Genomic DNA, 15,591 nt, shown 5'->3' on the forward strand with positions numbered 1-15,591 from the left:
CAATCAAAGCAGAGGAGGGGCGGAGATGAGCGGGACGTAACATCCCGCCCACCTCCTTCCTTCCGCATTGCGGGTGGCGGCAGGTAAGGTGAGGTTCCTCGTTCCTGCGGCGTCACACGGAGTGATGTGTGCTGCCACAGGAGCGACGAACTACATCGTACACGCTGCAGCAGCGATATTTGAAAAGGGACCCCCATGTCACCGATGAGCGATTTTGAACGTTTTTGCGACGAACCAAAATCGCTCATAGGTGTCACACACAACGACATCGCTAATGCGGCCGGATGTGCGTCACAAATTCCGTGACCCCAACGACATCGCATTAGCGATGTCGTAGCGTGTAAAGCGGCCTTAAGGCTATGTACACACAAAGTTTTTCTACACCTTTGTATACAAATTATTTTTGAAGCAGAAGACATAGTTACATAGGTTGAAAAAAAGACATAGGTCAATCAAGGTGACCCTTTTTTCACCATTATCTTTATCACTCAATGATCTATAATCCATATTGCCATTTATGCAGAGGAAATCATCCAGCCCTTTTTTCAAAGTTGTTATAGTATCTGTCATTAGAACCTCTTGTGGCAGGACAATCCACAGTCTGACTGCTCTAACTGTAAACAACCCTTTCCTATTTAGCTACCAAAATCGCCTTCCTTCCACCTGTAGCGTTCACTAGTCCTTGGTGTGGTCATTGGAAGGAATAATTCATGTTCCAGTCTACTTTATTGACAACGTATGTATTTATACATATAAATGAGATCTACTAATGGTAATATTCATGTTATTAGTATTGTGTTCTTTATCAGTAACTAAATACTAAAATACTGATCACTATGTGGTGGTAATATGTGGTCTGGTCATGGTGTGTCAGTAATTGTCCCTTGTATTGTATGTGGTATTATTTGGTCACTATCTGGTGATATGATGTGATCTGATCATGTTGTGTCATGAGTGTATCTCACTCAGGGGAGACCCCTGGTAAATCTGGTCTCAGAAGGTCACAGCGCCTTGCCGCTGGCAGGTTCACTACTATTATTTGATAACATCTCATGCTTGTGGTGCCGTAAGGTAAGCACCCTTCCTGCCTGGCTGCTGGCTGTAGCTTCCAATCTCAGGTGTGGCTCTTTGGGATCCCTCCCCTCCCCTATTTAAGTCATGTGATCTGATCACATAATGCCTGTGATAAAAACTGAATCCCTGATTTCTATTTGGTTCACTTTGGAAGGAGCCAGCTTTGGAAGAAGTTTGTCTTGTGTACAGCTGTGGTGTTTGCTGCACTGAAGCCGCCTTGAGTGTTTTTTCCTTTGCGTGTCTATTTCCTCTGTTTGTATTCCCACCCTTGTGTTTTTTTATTGTAGTGGTGAGTCTAGTGATCTTGTTGGCCTGCTCACTAGCCAGGGTGAGTGTAGGGCTAACTGAGGGACTAAGGTATCCGGCTCAGCGACAGGTTGCAAGAACCTGTATAGGGATGCTAGGGAGCTCAGAAAACAGCTTGAGGGGAGTTTAGGAGATGCCCCCTTACCCCTCTCCCTAGTCTCAGAGACCTCTGTTGTATCATGACCCCTGGGTTCTCTTTGTGTTGTTACATCTTCTGGGGGTTTACTAGGTACTAGGTATGACATGTGCATGATATGTTGTTGCAGTATTTCTCCCTTGTATTAAGTCATAGCGAGCTGTGTGCACCAGATGAAGAAGAAATGCGAAAATGAATGACTTCAGTTGAAGATTTCACCAGCGAGTCACTGTATTACCTATACACTTACACTATATACTATCTCTAAGGTTTTTTTAATGATCTGCATAATAGTATTATTAGGTCACTATTTGGTAGTAATATTTGGTCTGGTCATGATGTACTGGTATTTATCCCTTTGGGGGCCATCATACTATGTATGGAGGCTATGGGGACAACATATTGTGTGTGGAGGCTGTGGGGGAATCATACTTTCTTGGGGGAGACTGTGGGAACATCATAATTTTGTTGGGTGTACTGGAGGCATCATACTGTGTGAGGATGGCATCATTTTGTGTTTTGGGAGCTTTGGTGTTATCATATTGTGTGTGTGGATCTTCGAGGGCATCAAACTGTGTTGGAGCATCATGCTGTATTATGGAGACATCATACTGTGGGAGGGCGGCATCATATTGTGTGTTGGGGCTGTGGGATCATCATATTGTGTGTGTGTGTGTATCTTTGAGGGCATAACGTTATATCGTATTATGAGGACATCATGCTGTGTGAGAGCGGCATCATATTGTGTGTGTGGATCTTTGAGGGCATCAAATGTATTGTAATGTCATACTGTATTATGAGGACATCATACTGTGTTGTGGAACTGTAGGGGCATCATACTGATGGTTCCTGGGGGGGGCATTAGAAAGTGTGGATGGCTGAATAGGCCGCATACTATGAGGGGAAACTAGGGCGTGCATCATACTGTTTTGTGGGGACTGTGGAGCATCACTCTATTGTAGGACTGTTTGGGCATCATACTATGGCCTGGGGGCTCAGAGAATCACATCGTGTGGGTGTGGGGGGGCTGTGGTGGGGATCATTATATGTAGAGTTGCTGTGCAGGACAATGTGGGGGGCAGCACAATGTGTGTGAGGGAATGTATTGTGGGGATATGTACTTTTAGGGGCATCATGCTGAGTGTGGGAAGGTTTTAAAAATGTGTCTGGGGGCATTGTGTGTGAAGCTTGCTGAATGGTACTGTACACGCCACAGTATGTGTCTGTCTATGATGGGAGGCACGAGGCTACCTAGCTACCATTATCTAGGTCTTGGTTACCTAATGGTGAATTTACAGTACGTTAATAATAGCTCTTCCCCTTGCTTTTGTTTTTTATGCCTTTTTATGGTGACAGCTCATTTCTAGTTTAGATGACAGATTTATTGGTATTGGATAGGCGACATAATATGGGATTTGTTTAAGGAATCACGTAATCTTGGATTATGGGTAGCAAAAATATTAGGAAAGAAAAATCGCCATCTCTGCAGTCCTAGGGGGATTAGGTTTATATATATAGAGAGAGTTGGCAGACATCTGAATGTAGGGTATCAACCAAATCCACACGTAAAAATATCTGAAATATCATGGCCACATAGTCAAATGAAAAGCCATTCAAATTTTTATTCTTTCTATTATGAACACAGTAGATTCAATTGTGTAATAAAAGATAGATAGGGAATTACATCAGGGATTGCCCCCTGAAAACATGGACACTGGGGGGCTTTTGGAGCCTGAACAATGCAAGTTCAGTTGTCAGATGTTCTTGAGGTTACTGAAATAGCTTTGTGTTCATTGCGTTCGCTACCCCCACCCTAATCACACAGCATTTGGTGCTACCCACGATATATCCAACAGGATTAGACAGGGAATATACTGAGCTGGTATCAAATATTCCTGGGTTCATTGCTTCAGGGGGAAGGGGAGGGCGGTATTATGTGTGTGTGATGGACACATGAGACAGTAGTACGTCTAGGTATATAAAGCGGTGGACACAGAGACCCCAATTCAGCATCTCAGAGACTTCACAAGGTGCCAGACCTCATTATGGAGAATAAACGGGTATTCTTTACCATAACGGCAGATGAGATCCCCTTGGGCCAAGTGGTGTTTGAGGTATGATGTGTATAGTTTGTGGTTCTGTTGGGCTCGGGCAAGCAGGGATCAGGTGGTTAGTTTTTAGTCCTTGAGTTTTAAGAACCATACAGACCAGTGCTTTTTATATTTGCATATATGCTGCTATTTTGTTTACTTGAAGATATGGATGCTATTCAGTTTATATAGCTATTAGTGATAGGTGAATAGTAGCTATTTGTGTTCGGATAATGCTTACCGAATACCAGGTACTATTCCACTATTCATCATGACAAGAAAAATGCTCAGGTTCCCCATTAACTTGCATTAGGTTCGTTATTCGTGACGATTACCAGAATATTACTTTGGGATTCTTTAGGATCAATCCGAATAGTTACTATTCACCCATCACTAATGGCTATGCTTTCAAAGTTATCGTTCTGTACACTCAATTTGTAGTTCTTTTTGCCTGGATAAGTAACATTTATACACAATCATGGTGTCCTCAACGTCGTGCCGAATCTATCACTCAATGGACATCAATGGCAAACAATAGACCACACTGAGTTATAACAGGGTCTTTTGGGTGCGGTCATGCTTTTCTTCTTTTCAACAGAGAACAGTACCACAGGCAGGGCTATTCTACCCATCCAAACCGATGTAATCTGTGATGGATGTGCACGTAGCCTTCCTGACAACACACAACACGCATTCCTCATCAGCTTATCTGCGTGCCTTGCATAGCCTAGGCCCTTCTTTATGGATTACACTACTTGAGTGCTTTTGAAGAGTCATTAATTATATTGCAATGTTTTTAATCATTACCGGGATAAATCTACATCAGGCACTAATTGCTAAACCAAATACCCAAAACAAACCACACAAACTATGTGCATATATATATATATATATATATATATATATATATATATATATATATATATATATATATATATATATATATTATATATATATTACTGTGTGTATACAGGTTGTGTATCGTGGAAGCAAGGTAATTATATAAAGGCTGCATCTATGCTGTATACTGTGGAAGCACAACATATCTACCTCCCCATATCCCTACTATGTTTAACCATTTCAAAAATTTTATGATTTGTCCTACAGCTCTGTTCTTGTAAAAAAAGAGTGACACCTATGATGAAATGAACTTTTCTAATCACTATAGAGTCGAACATTTAGTCAAGAAGGAGACAAATAACCAAAATGCTTCAATCCCCAGCTATCCCAGGACTGGAAGGCCCACATTTCCATTCATCCCTTCTTAAAGAATTGGGCTTGCCTGAGCTAGTGCTCCTTTCTCTTAGCCCCTTTAACAACACATACTCTGCCTATATGACGCATCTCTGGCTAAGTGCTAGAGTTGAGCAAAAAGATTCACAAGACCCTGGTCCAGTAGCCACCTTGATTGTCCATGGCCACCTGATCAGAGCCTTGAAAACCTCCACCGATCTGTCAGCATTTCCACCTGGGGTGTTGACGTTACATTGGTCCCACTAATCAGAAGAGGCACCAGGAATTCCACCAGGCATGAGGAGGTTGCAGAACTCTAGTCTGGCGGCCATGATCTACTGATGTGGCTGCTGGACCATGGTCCTGCAAATATTTTTGCTCACCTCTACTAGGTGCACAACTTTTTCAGTTCTGAGCGCCATATTGTCAGACTGAGCCAATCCCTAGGGTCGTAATAAAACGCAACGGGGAATTTTTACCAGAAATATTTATGGCATATTGAAATATATGTGATAATTGTCTAATAGGTGCTGGTCCCACTTTCAGGAGTCCCACCAATTCAGGGATTGTGGCTTCTCTTCTTCCCCCATTAATGCTCAGAGCTTTTTTTATATGTTAAATATATAAGATTGCAAGTTTTGGATACTAGCTTTTGGAGATGGGACATTGATCCAAGGGATTAGTCTTATTGCCCTATGTGATACCTGGAAGTATGTTTTTCCCAATATAGGGCAATTAGCATCTGCCTCACAGTATATGTTTTTTCCTTCCTTTGGATGTCAGACTATACAATGAACTCAATGGACTATGAAAGTAAGTTCTTCACTCTTCCGTTGCTGGACTCACGCATGGCCCCCTCTCCACCTTGATGGCTTTTTTCTGGACTGCCACAGTTGTCCTCAGTTTTACATATACATAAATGACCACACAGTATGCCATACGTAATTACCCGACCTTGCTCCAGTGCAATGCGCTGCTCCTCTGTGGAGCAGGAACATGTTAGCTGCCACCCTACACAAACATGTCTATAACTAGGTGGTTGGGAGCTACACAAAATAACATCATGGTGCACAGGAAACTAAGTTCTTCAGTCTTCTGTGGTTGGACTCACACATGGCCCTCTCTCCACCTTGACCTCTTCTTACTGGACTGCCACAGTTGTCTTCAGTTTTACATACACATTACTGACCACACCGTATGCCATAAGTAATGACCCTACCTTGCTCCAGTGCAATGCGCTACTCCTCTCTGGAGTAGGAACATGTCAACTGCCACCCTACACAAGCATGTCTATAACCAGGTGGTTGGGAGCCATACAAAATAGAGTAATGGAGCACATGTGGCCCTTACACCACAACTGTGTACACTTACCCTAAGGTGCTTCTTGCCTTCAGGCCCCCCAGCATGTCCAATGGTCTAGCTACATATACTATTTTCCTTAGCTGCCAAGTTAGCTGCCACCATGGTGCCAATGGTAAATCTACCCTTGTCTCCACCTGTTATCTTGTATCACAAACCTGACAGATCAGTCATTATCGCAGCTCATTCTTGTTGGATCTCATAGTCGGCCTTCATCTTTCCAATTGAGCTTTGCTGTTTACATAGGAAGGTCTTATGGGGATTCCTTCATAAGTAACAGGGGATAACTGGCATAGTTACATGGGCGCTGTTAATTTATGAAGCAGCTGTCCAGATCCGGATGATCCATTCGTCTGTGTCACATGACTCATTCTTAAAACATCCCATGGAGGAATGCATAAGCAGTACAGGGAAAGTCAAAGCGAGGAAAAGCTCATAGCAGCCACTTGTTTAATGCTGATTATCTACACAATGTGCTCTTTATGACGGGTGCAATTCTCTATGCGGGGTCTTTCACTATAATCTGGTTTATGGAGTGGAGCAATGTACCAAAGTACATCTGCATCGATGAACATGCATGCCTTCTACACCACTATGAGCCTACAGATAGACCAGGGGCGGACATATCATTGGTGTAACTGAGGTCGGAGAGGTAAGGAGGACCATTCTACATTCAAATCAGTAGTTCTTGGGCTTGCAAAGGGACCATATATTGTTTTTGCACAGGGGCTCTCTTCTGTCTGTGTCCGCCATTGAGCTAGACAGCTCTTTAGTGAGGTCCAATGGCATTCTGGTGCTGTGTCCATTGCAGTATCTGGACTGAATTGGTTAGCAGAGCCAGTAACGTCTTTTCATGGGTCTACCGAGGTGACAGAGTTCAACACAAGTCACTGCCTGTTTCCCGGCACCATTTAGTCCATTATAATCTGTGTCTAATGTAACAGATGACATACTAAGAGGGAAATCCCACTATTAGGCTCACATTACACTTTGGCAATCATCCTAATCTCTGTTCAATATTTGCCAAAATTGTAACAGTACCAGATCAGAATACAATGTGGCAATAAATATTTCCTCTCCCTACACTGTTTTCCCAGCAGACTACTATGTGTTAGCCTAGTTATGATCATTATATAGATATGCAAAAATTTGAGTTTATAAAAAAAATGACTGAATCTTATGTTTTCTTAGACCCTGATTTTCAAAAAAACACTTCTGTTATAACCATCACATCTGTATTTTGAATGAAATTAGAAGCGAGATGAACGAGAGAAATCTTTATTGTGGCCGGAAATGTACACAATATTATACATAAAAATGTATTGAACATTCGTTCTGCAATGTTATTAGAAATTACGGTAATTCTTGCGCCTTTTCCTTTTCTCTTCAAAGCTCCTTGATCCCTTTTCACTTATAGACGGCTGCAGATCTTCTCTGTGAAGCATCCAGCACTTATCCCCCATCATGTTCACGTTCCATCCACCTTGGTATCGTCGTTCCATCTCCTTGATATCCTGATGAAATCTTTCTCCTTGTGCTTCGCTATCAGCACCAAGGTTTTCAGGAAAGTAGTCCAAATGGGAATGTAAAAAACTTCAAATTCATGAGACATCCCAAAGCTTTGAAAGATGTTCTCCACTATGGACTTATATTTTGGAGCTTGGTTACCTAGACATCTCTTCAAAATTCTTTAAAAGAATCCCAAGCCCTTTTCTCATCAGCTTTCACTATTGTTTCAAACACGTCATCCTCACGAGTTTCCGAATATCTGGACCCACGAAAATGTCTTCCTTCAGTTTTGCTTCAGAAAGTCCCTGAAACTTGGTACACAGATCTTTAAAGGGAACCTGTCAGGTGCAATATGTACCCAGAACCACAAGCAGTTCTGGGTGCATATTACTAATCTCTGCCTAATCGTCAATGTATCTAGTAGAATAGATAGAGATCTTTAGAAAAAGTATTTGATATGCTAATGCGCGCAGGGACTAGTCGCAAGGGTGTTACTTCCCTTGGTTAGTCAGCCCCCTTAGCATGTAGGTACGCCCCTGTGGATGTGCTAACATCCTAATGAATGTGCAGTGTCAGAGGATGGTCGCACTCATCGCGTCCGACTCCTGGATTTCGGCGCAGTGCGCATGATCCCGGACTTTCGGTCATGCGCACTACATGGGTTTGAAGTCAGGACTCGTACACCTGGCGGTCATGTGCATTATAAAGCCAGGTGTACGAGTCCAGGCTTCAAACCTATGTGGTGCGCATGACCAAAAGTCCGGGATCATGCGCACTGAGCCGAAATCCAGGACTCAGACGTGATGGCAGCAAAAGTGAGCACAACCATCCTCTGACACTGCGCATTTATTAGCATGTTAGCACACCCACAGGGGCATGCTTACATGCTAAGGGGGCCAACTAGCCAAGGGAAGTAATGCCCTCACGACTAGTCCCTTGCCTGATTAGCATATATGGGATCCTTAAAAAAACTTTTTCTAAAGATCCCTTTAGTCTTTATCTATGTTACTATAGCCTGGGACGGTTAGGCAGACATTAACAATAGACATCCAGAACTTCTCATGGGTCTGGGTGCATATTGCACCTGACAGGTTCCCTTTAAGTCTCCCCTTCTTTCGCTTTCGGTTGAGCTTTCACAAACTGCTTTATCAGTCCAAGCTTAATGTAGAGTGGTGGCAGGAGAACATTAGTGGGATCAACTAAACTTTCCCCAACTTTGTCCAGATTGCAAAGATGTTCTCGTTGGCCAACTTTATTAGTGAGTCCTTTCCTGGCTGTCCTATTCACACAAAATGTAGGTATACCCTCCTTACTACCCAAGGAACAAAGAGAGAACTTTCAGATCACCACATATAAATTTTCATGGCATTCCCTCAAGTGCACAGAATGCCCTACAGGCACTGAAGCATATTTGCTGACTTTGTATCATATACTATGATGGGATGCTGTGGACACCACCACACTCTTTGGCAGTTGGGTTAAGAAAATCTTCTCTGCCCACAGCAGCCAATCGCAGCACAGCGTCCATTAATTTCTAACCAATCTAATGACACCCTTAAACTAATACTGGGTTGAAGTACCCTTTGATTTTATGACAGCATTCAGTTGTTTTGGGCTGGAGTACATGGCACATCTAGAATTGGCGATCCTTGCCCACTCTTAGGCGGGCTTTGCACACTACGACATTGAAGGTGCGATATCGGTGGGGTCAAATCGAAAGTGACGCACATCCGGAGTCGCAGTCGATATCGTAGTGTGTAAATCCTGTTTGATACGATTAACGAGCGCAAAATCATCGTTATCGTATCATCGGTGTAGGGTTCGACATTTCCATAATTTGGCAGCAGCGACAGGTACGATGTTGTTCCTCGTTCCTGCGGCAGCACACATCGCTGTGTGTGAAGCCGCAGGAGCGAGGAACATCTCCTACCTGCGTCACCGCGCCTCACGCCGGCTCTGCGGAAGGAAGGAGGGGGGCGGGATGTTTAAGTCCCGCTCATCTCCGCCCCTCCGCTTCTATTGGCCACCTGCCGTGTGACGTCGCTATGACGCCGCACGACCCGCCCCCGACGTCGCAGGGCAGGTAAGTGCGTGTGAAGCTGCCGTTGCGATAATGTTTGCTACGGCAGCAATCACAAGATATCGCTGCTGCGACGGGGGCGGGGACTATCGCGCTTGACATCGCAGCATCGGCTTGCGATGTCGCAGCGTGCAAAGTACCCCTTACTTGCAGTAGCTCCAAATCTGTCAGATTCCGGGGACATCTCCTGTGCACAGTGCCCTCTTCAGGTCACCCACAGATTTTCATTGAGATTCTGGTTTGGCCCCGGCTGGGCCATTCCAAAACTCTGATCTTTTTCTGGCAAAGCTATTTTTTGTTGATTTGGCAGTATGCTTAAAAAATGCATATACACTAAGGTGCAGATATTGTGCAGAAATTCTGCATCGTCAAAAACTCAACGGATACAGATCTTGAGAACGTAGCCTAATATAATCACGAGCACCACTTCTGCATTTTTACTCCCTCCGAGTCTTACGAATACTGAGATGAAATAATGACCAAATACGGAACGTGTGAACGAGGCCTTAGTATAATTTCATTAAGGGACAAAACCCTGACAGGGGTATATAGGTCATATTCTGCAGCACTTTACAGATGTCATCAACACTGTCCCCATTGAGGCTCACAATCTAAATTCCCTTTTATATATTTCTTTGGAGGGTGGGAGTAAACTGAAGTACCCTAACAAAACCCACACAAATGTGTAATTAAAAGGGTGCAGTTGAGCGTCTCTCACTTCCAGAAATACTGTTGATAATGCACCCACAGCGTCTTGCCAGGTCTAACACATTCAACAGGTATTGTTAACAGTGATGAGCAGGCACTGCCATGCTCGGGTGCTTGGTACTCATAACGAGCAGTTGGATGCTCGGATGGGCGCGACTCAAGTACCCGAGTATAATGGAAATCAATGGGAGATTTGAGCATTTTTCCAGTAGATTTCCCAGAAAAATGCTCAAGTTCCACATGGTCGCTGATCACTAGTTATGAATACTGAGCACCCAAGCATGGTAGTGCTCGTTCATCACTAGTTACAATTACCGAGCACCCTAGCATGGTAATGTTCACTCTTCACTAGTTACGAGTACTGAGCACCCGAGCATGATAGTGCCCGCTCATCACTAATTACAAGTACCAAGCACCCAAGTATAGTAGTGCCCACTCTTCACTAATTACAATTACCGAGCACCCAAGCAAGATAGTGCCCCCACTCTTCACTAGTTACATATACTGACCACCAAAGCATGGTAGTGCTCGCTCATCACTAGTTACAAGTACCAAGCACCCAAGCATGGTAGTGCCCGCTCATCACTAGTTATGAGTACTGAGCACCAAAGAATGGTAGTGCTTGCTCATCACTAGTTACGCGTACCGAGCACGGTAATGCCCGCTCATCATGTTACCAATAGTCCAGATGTAGAATACGTGGTGAACAGGCACAAGCATTGCTGATACCTGGCAGCCAGCGGTTGACACAGTACCCGCAGTGCCTCTTACCTCTTCATACGAGAGATGCTGGGTAAACCCCTTAAGATCCACAGCAAACAAGAAACATCTCATTAGCATTAGATGATTTTTGTATGAACCTTAGGCGGGCTTTGCACGTTGCGACATCGCAAGCCGATGCTGCGATGTCGCACGCGATAGTCCCCGCCCCCGTCGCAAGTACGATATCTTGTGATAACTGGCGTAGCGAAAATTATCGCTACACCAGCTTCACATGCGCTCACCTGCCCTGCGACCGTCGCTCTGGCCGGCGACCTGCCTCCTTCCTAAGGGGGCGGGTCGTGCGGCGTCATAGCGACGTCACACGGCAGGCGGCCAATAGCGGCGGAGGGGCGGAGATGAGCAGGATGTAAACATCCCGCCCACCTCCTTCCTTCCGTATAGCCGCCGGCGGCAGGTAAGGAGAGTTCCTCGCTCCTGCGGCTTCACACTCAGCAATGTGTGCTGCCGCAGGAACGAGGAACAACATCGTACCTGTCGCGGCACCGGCATTATGGAAATGTCGGTGAATGCAACGATGATACGATAACGACGTTTTTGCGCTCGTTCATCGTATCATCTAGCATTTACACAGTACGATGTTGAAAGTGACGCCGGATGTGCGTCACTTTCGATTTGACCCCACCTACATCGCACGTACGATGTCGCAAAGTGTAAAGCCGCCCTTAATTTAAGACATGCTCTACTGGCAACAATGTCGGTCTTTTAAAGAGAACAAACTAAAAGACAAAATTATTTTGCACTGGATAATTTATAGAGTACCTGGACCTAAACAAATAGGCTTTTTCTTCTTCACAGTCTTTTTTCCCTGATATTGTCCTGATTTCTCCATCTTTAGAGTGGCTCCTTAGAAAATGTCAACTTAAGAGCCCTGTCGACATTCCCTTCACGTGCCCTTGCCCCTGCTGTGTGATGATTATTTCATCATGGATACCAGCATTGTGGCCCATGCTACATGAGCTCAGTCTCCTCTCTTCTGTACGAGATTATTCTCTGACCCCCTGAGGGAGCTCACTTCTTCAACCTCTCCCCTCGCCCAAGGCTCTCATCAGTCCTCCATTTCTCCCTGCTGCTCAGATGGGTTTTCTGAGTCACCGCAGCCCCCTGTGTGACATCTGAGGGAGGAATTAGCCACAGTACCAGTCCAGAAAACACTATTATTCTTTCTATGTCATTTATTTGATGTTTTCCGTGGCTTGTAAAAAAACAAATCACTTTCATACTTTTTTTTGCTAATGTCTTTTTTGAGGTGCTTTAATTTACACATTTGGGACATTTGTTTTTCCGGCACGTTTCAAATCCCATAGAGATACTGAAACTAGTTTATAAAAAAAAAAATAAGATTAGTGCATGCTGGGATTTTTTTCCACATGGTCGCAAAGCCTGCGCTAAAAATCAATCATGTCAACTGGTCAGTTGCGTACATTGGTCCATGTATAGTCCAACCTCAAATCACGCCTGGCCCTAGATACAGAATTCTGTGCACCGGGCTAAGGGAGTAGGCAAGATAATCGAGATATTTTACAAAGCAGAGAATTTTTTTTATTTTATTACTATTGGCATGGACTTATGTAATAGTGAACTTGCACATTAAATGGGTTCTCTAGGGAAGATAAGTTCTCACCTATCTTAAAGGGAACCTGTCACCAGATTTGTCCACTATAAGCTGCGGCCACCACCAGTGAGATCATATATACAGCATTTTAGAATAATGTATATGAGAACCAAGATCGCTGATCATAAAAAACTTGGTTTATTATTCTCACCTGCAGGGCGGTCCGTTTCGATGGGCGTCGCTGGTCTCTGTTCGCCGCCTCCTCTCTGCTTGCGCTTACTATTCTTCTCTGCTCCGTATGGATGACACGTCCTACATGTTCATCTACACAGAGGCCGCCGTTGCGCACCTGCGCACGCGCACTTCTCTCTGTCCTGCTGCTGGCAGATTAAAGTATTGTAGTGCGCATGCGCGGGTGTTCTTTGACCTTTCCACGCCTGTGCAATAGAGTACGTTGCTCTTCCTTTAGCAGGGCAGGGTGAAGTGCACAGGAGAGCAATGGAACCCTCTGTGTGGATGTCGTACAGCGCGTCATCCACATGGAGCAGGGAAGGAGGACAGCGATAGCAAGAAGATAGGAGGTGCCGGATCGAGACCAGCGAACCCATCGGACCAGACCATCTAGCAGGTGAGTAAAAAAAGCTGTTTTTGTGTTATACAGATCAGTCTGGGCTCTTATATATGTCACGGTCAGAATGACGATGATGATGAGACTCAAAGGATCTCTTGATATCCGGCTGCTGTTTCTAATTAAAATGTCATGAGTGCACTTAGAGATTAAATAACTAGACAGCAAGTCAGTTACATCTATCTCCATGACTGGCTCTTAACCAAGTGTGTTTTTTATTGTTTGAAAGAAACTCTAGAACAAGCAGTAAGGGGGTGTAAACAAAAGTTTTAGTCCAATCAAGTATCGCAGGGCAGGGCTTCATGACGTAGAGAGATCTACATATCCTCCTTGGATTGGTCAGTCCAGGCTCCAGGAATTTCTTTTGTCCATCTGTCTTGGGTGTAAAACAGGAAATAGCAGCCATCTTCAAGCTATACATATATATATATATATATATATATATATATATATATATATCCTAGTATATACTGAGTCTAAGGAAAATACACTGAATATGCAATATACATATATACAGTCAGGGCCAGAAATATTTGGACAGTGACACAAGTTTTGTTATTTTAGCTGTTTACAAAAACATGTTCAGAAATACAATTATATATATAATATGGGCTGAAAGTGCACACTCCCAGCTGCAATATGAGAGTTTTCACATCCAAATCGGAGAAAGGGTTTAGGAATCATAGCTCTGTAATGCATAGCCTCCTCTTTTTCAAGGGACCAAAAGTAATTGGACAAGGGACTCTAAGGGCTGCAATTAACTCTGAAGGTGTCTCCCTCGTTAACCTGTAATCAATGAAGTAGTTAAAAGCTCTGGGGTTGATTACAGGTGTGTGGTTTTGCATTTGGAAGCTGTTGCTGTGACCAGACAACATGCGGTCTAAGGAACTCTCAATTGAGGTGAAGCAGAACATCCTGAGGCTGAAAAAAAAAGAAAAAATCCATCAGAGAGATAGCAGACATGCTTGGAGTAGCAAAATCAACAGTCGGGTACGTTCTGAGAAAAAAGGAATTGACTGGTGAGCTTGGGAACTCAAAAAGGCCTGGGCGTCCACGAATGACAACAGTGGTGCATGATCGCCGCATACTTTCTTTGGTGAAGAAGAACCCGTTCACAACATCAACTGAAGTCCAGAACACTCTCAGTGAAGTAGGTGTATCTGTCTCTAAGTCAACAGTAAAGAGAAGACTCCATGAAAGTAAATACAAAGGGTTCACATCTAGATGCAAACCATTCATCAATTCCAAAAATAGACAGGCCAGAGTTAAATTTGCTGAAAAACACCTCATGAAGCCAGCTCAGTTCTGGAAAAGTATTCTATGGACAGATGAGACAAAGATCAACCTGTACCAGAATGATGGGAAGAAAAAAGTTTGGAGAAGAAAGGGAACGGCACATGATCCAAGGCACACCACATCCTCTGTAAAACATGGTGGAGGCAACGTGATGGCATGGGCATGCATGGCTTTCAATGGCATTGGGTCACTTGTGTTTATTGATGACATAACAGCAGACAAGAGTAGCCGGATGAATTCTGAAGTGTACCGGGATATACTTTCAGCCCAGATTCAGCCAAATGTCGCAAAGTTGATCGGACGGCGCTTCATAGTACAGATGGACCATGACCCCAAGCATACAGCCAAAGCTACCCAGGAGTTCATGAGTGCAAAAAAGTGGAACATTCTGCAATGGCCAAGTCAATCACCAGATCTTAACCCAATTGAGCATGAATTTCACTTGCTCAAATACAGACTTAAGACGGAAAGACCCACAAACAAGCAAGACCTGAAGGCTGCGGCTGTAAAGGCCTGTCAAAGCATTAAGAAGGAGGAAACCCAGCGTTTGGTGATGTCCATGGGTTCCAGACTTAAGGAAGTGATTGCCTCCAAAGGATTCGCAACAAAATATTGAAAATAAAAATATTTTGTTTGGGTTTGGTTTATTTGTCCAATTACTTTTGACCTCCTAAAATGTGGAGTGTTTGTAAAGAAATGTGTACAATTCCTACAATTTCTATCAGATATTTTTGTTCAAACCTTCAAATTAAACGTTACAATCTGCACTTGAATTCTGTTGTAGAGGTTTCATTTCAAATCCAATGTGGTGGCATGCAGAGCCCAACTCGCGAAAAT

At 43.9% G+C, this 15,591-nt stretch overlaps 1 protein-coding gene across 1 annotated transcript in view; it reads left to right on the forward strand.

Annotated features, from left to right (window-relative positions):
• Positions 1 to 3,536: 3,536 nt before the first annotated feature.
• Positions 3,537 to 15,591, forward strand: part of LOC142304170 (peptidyl-prolyl cis-trans isomerase-like) — a 45,501-nt gene continuing 33,446 nt past the window's right edge. Inside the window, exon 1 of the mRNA XM_075346273.1 lies at positions 3,537 to 3,630. Coding sequence (XP_075202388.1) covers positions 3,562 to 3,630 — 69 coding nt within the window. The 5' untranslated portion in view covers positions 3,537 to 3,561. The remainder of the gene's footprint in view (positions 3,631 to 15,591) is intronic.

Source organism: Anomaloglossus baeobatrachus, chromosome 4, assembly GCF_048569485.1.
Source record: "Anomaloglossus baeobatrachus isolate aAnoBae1 chromosome 4, aAnoBae1.hap1, whole genome shotgun sequence".
Classification (NCBI taxonomy): domain Eukaryota; kingdom Metazoa; phylum Chordata; class Amphibia; order Anura; family Aromobatidae; genus Anomaloglossus; species Anomaloglossus baeobatrachus.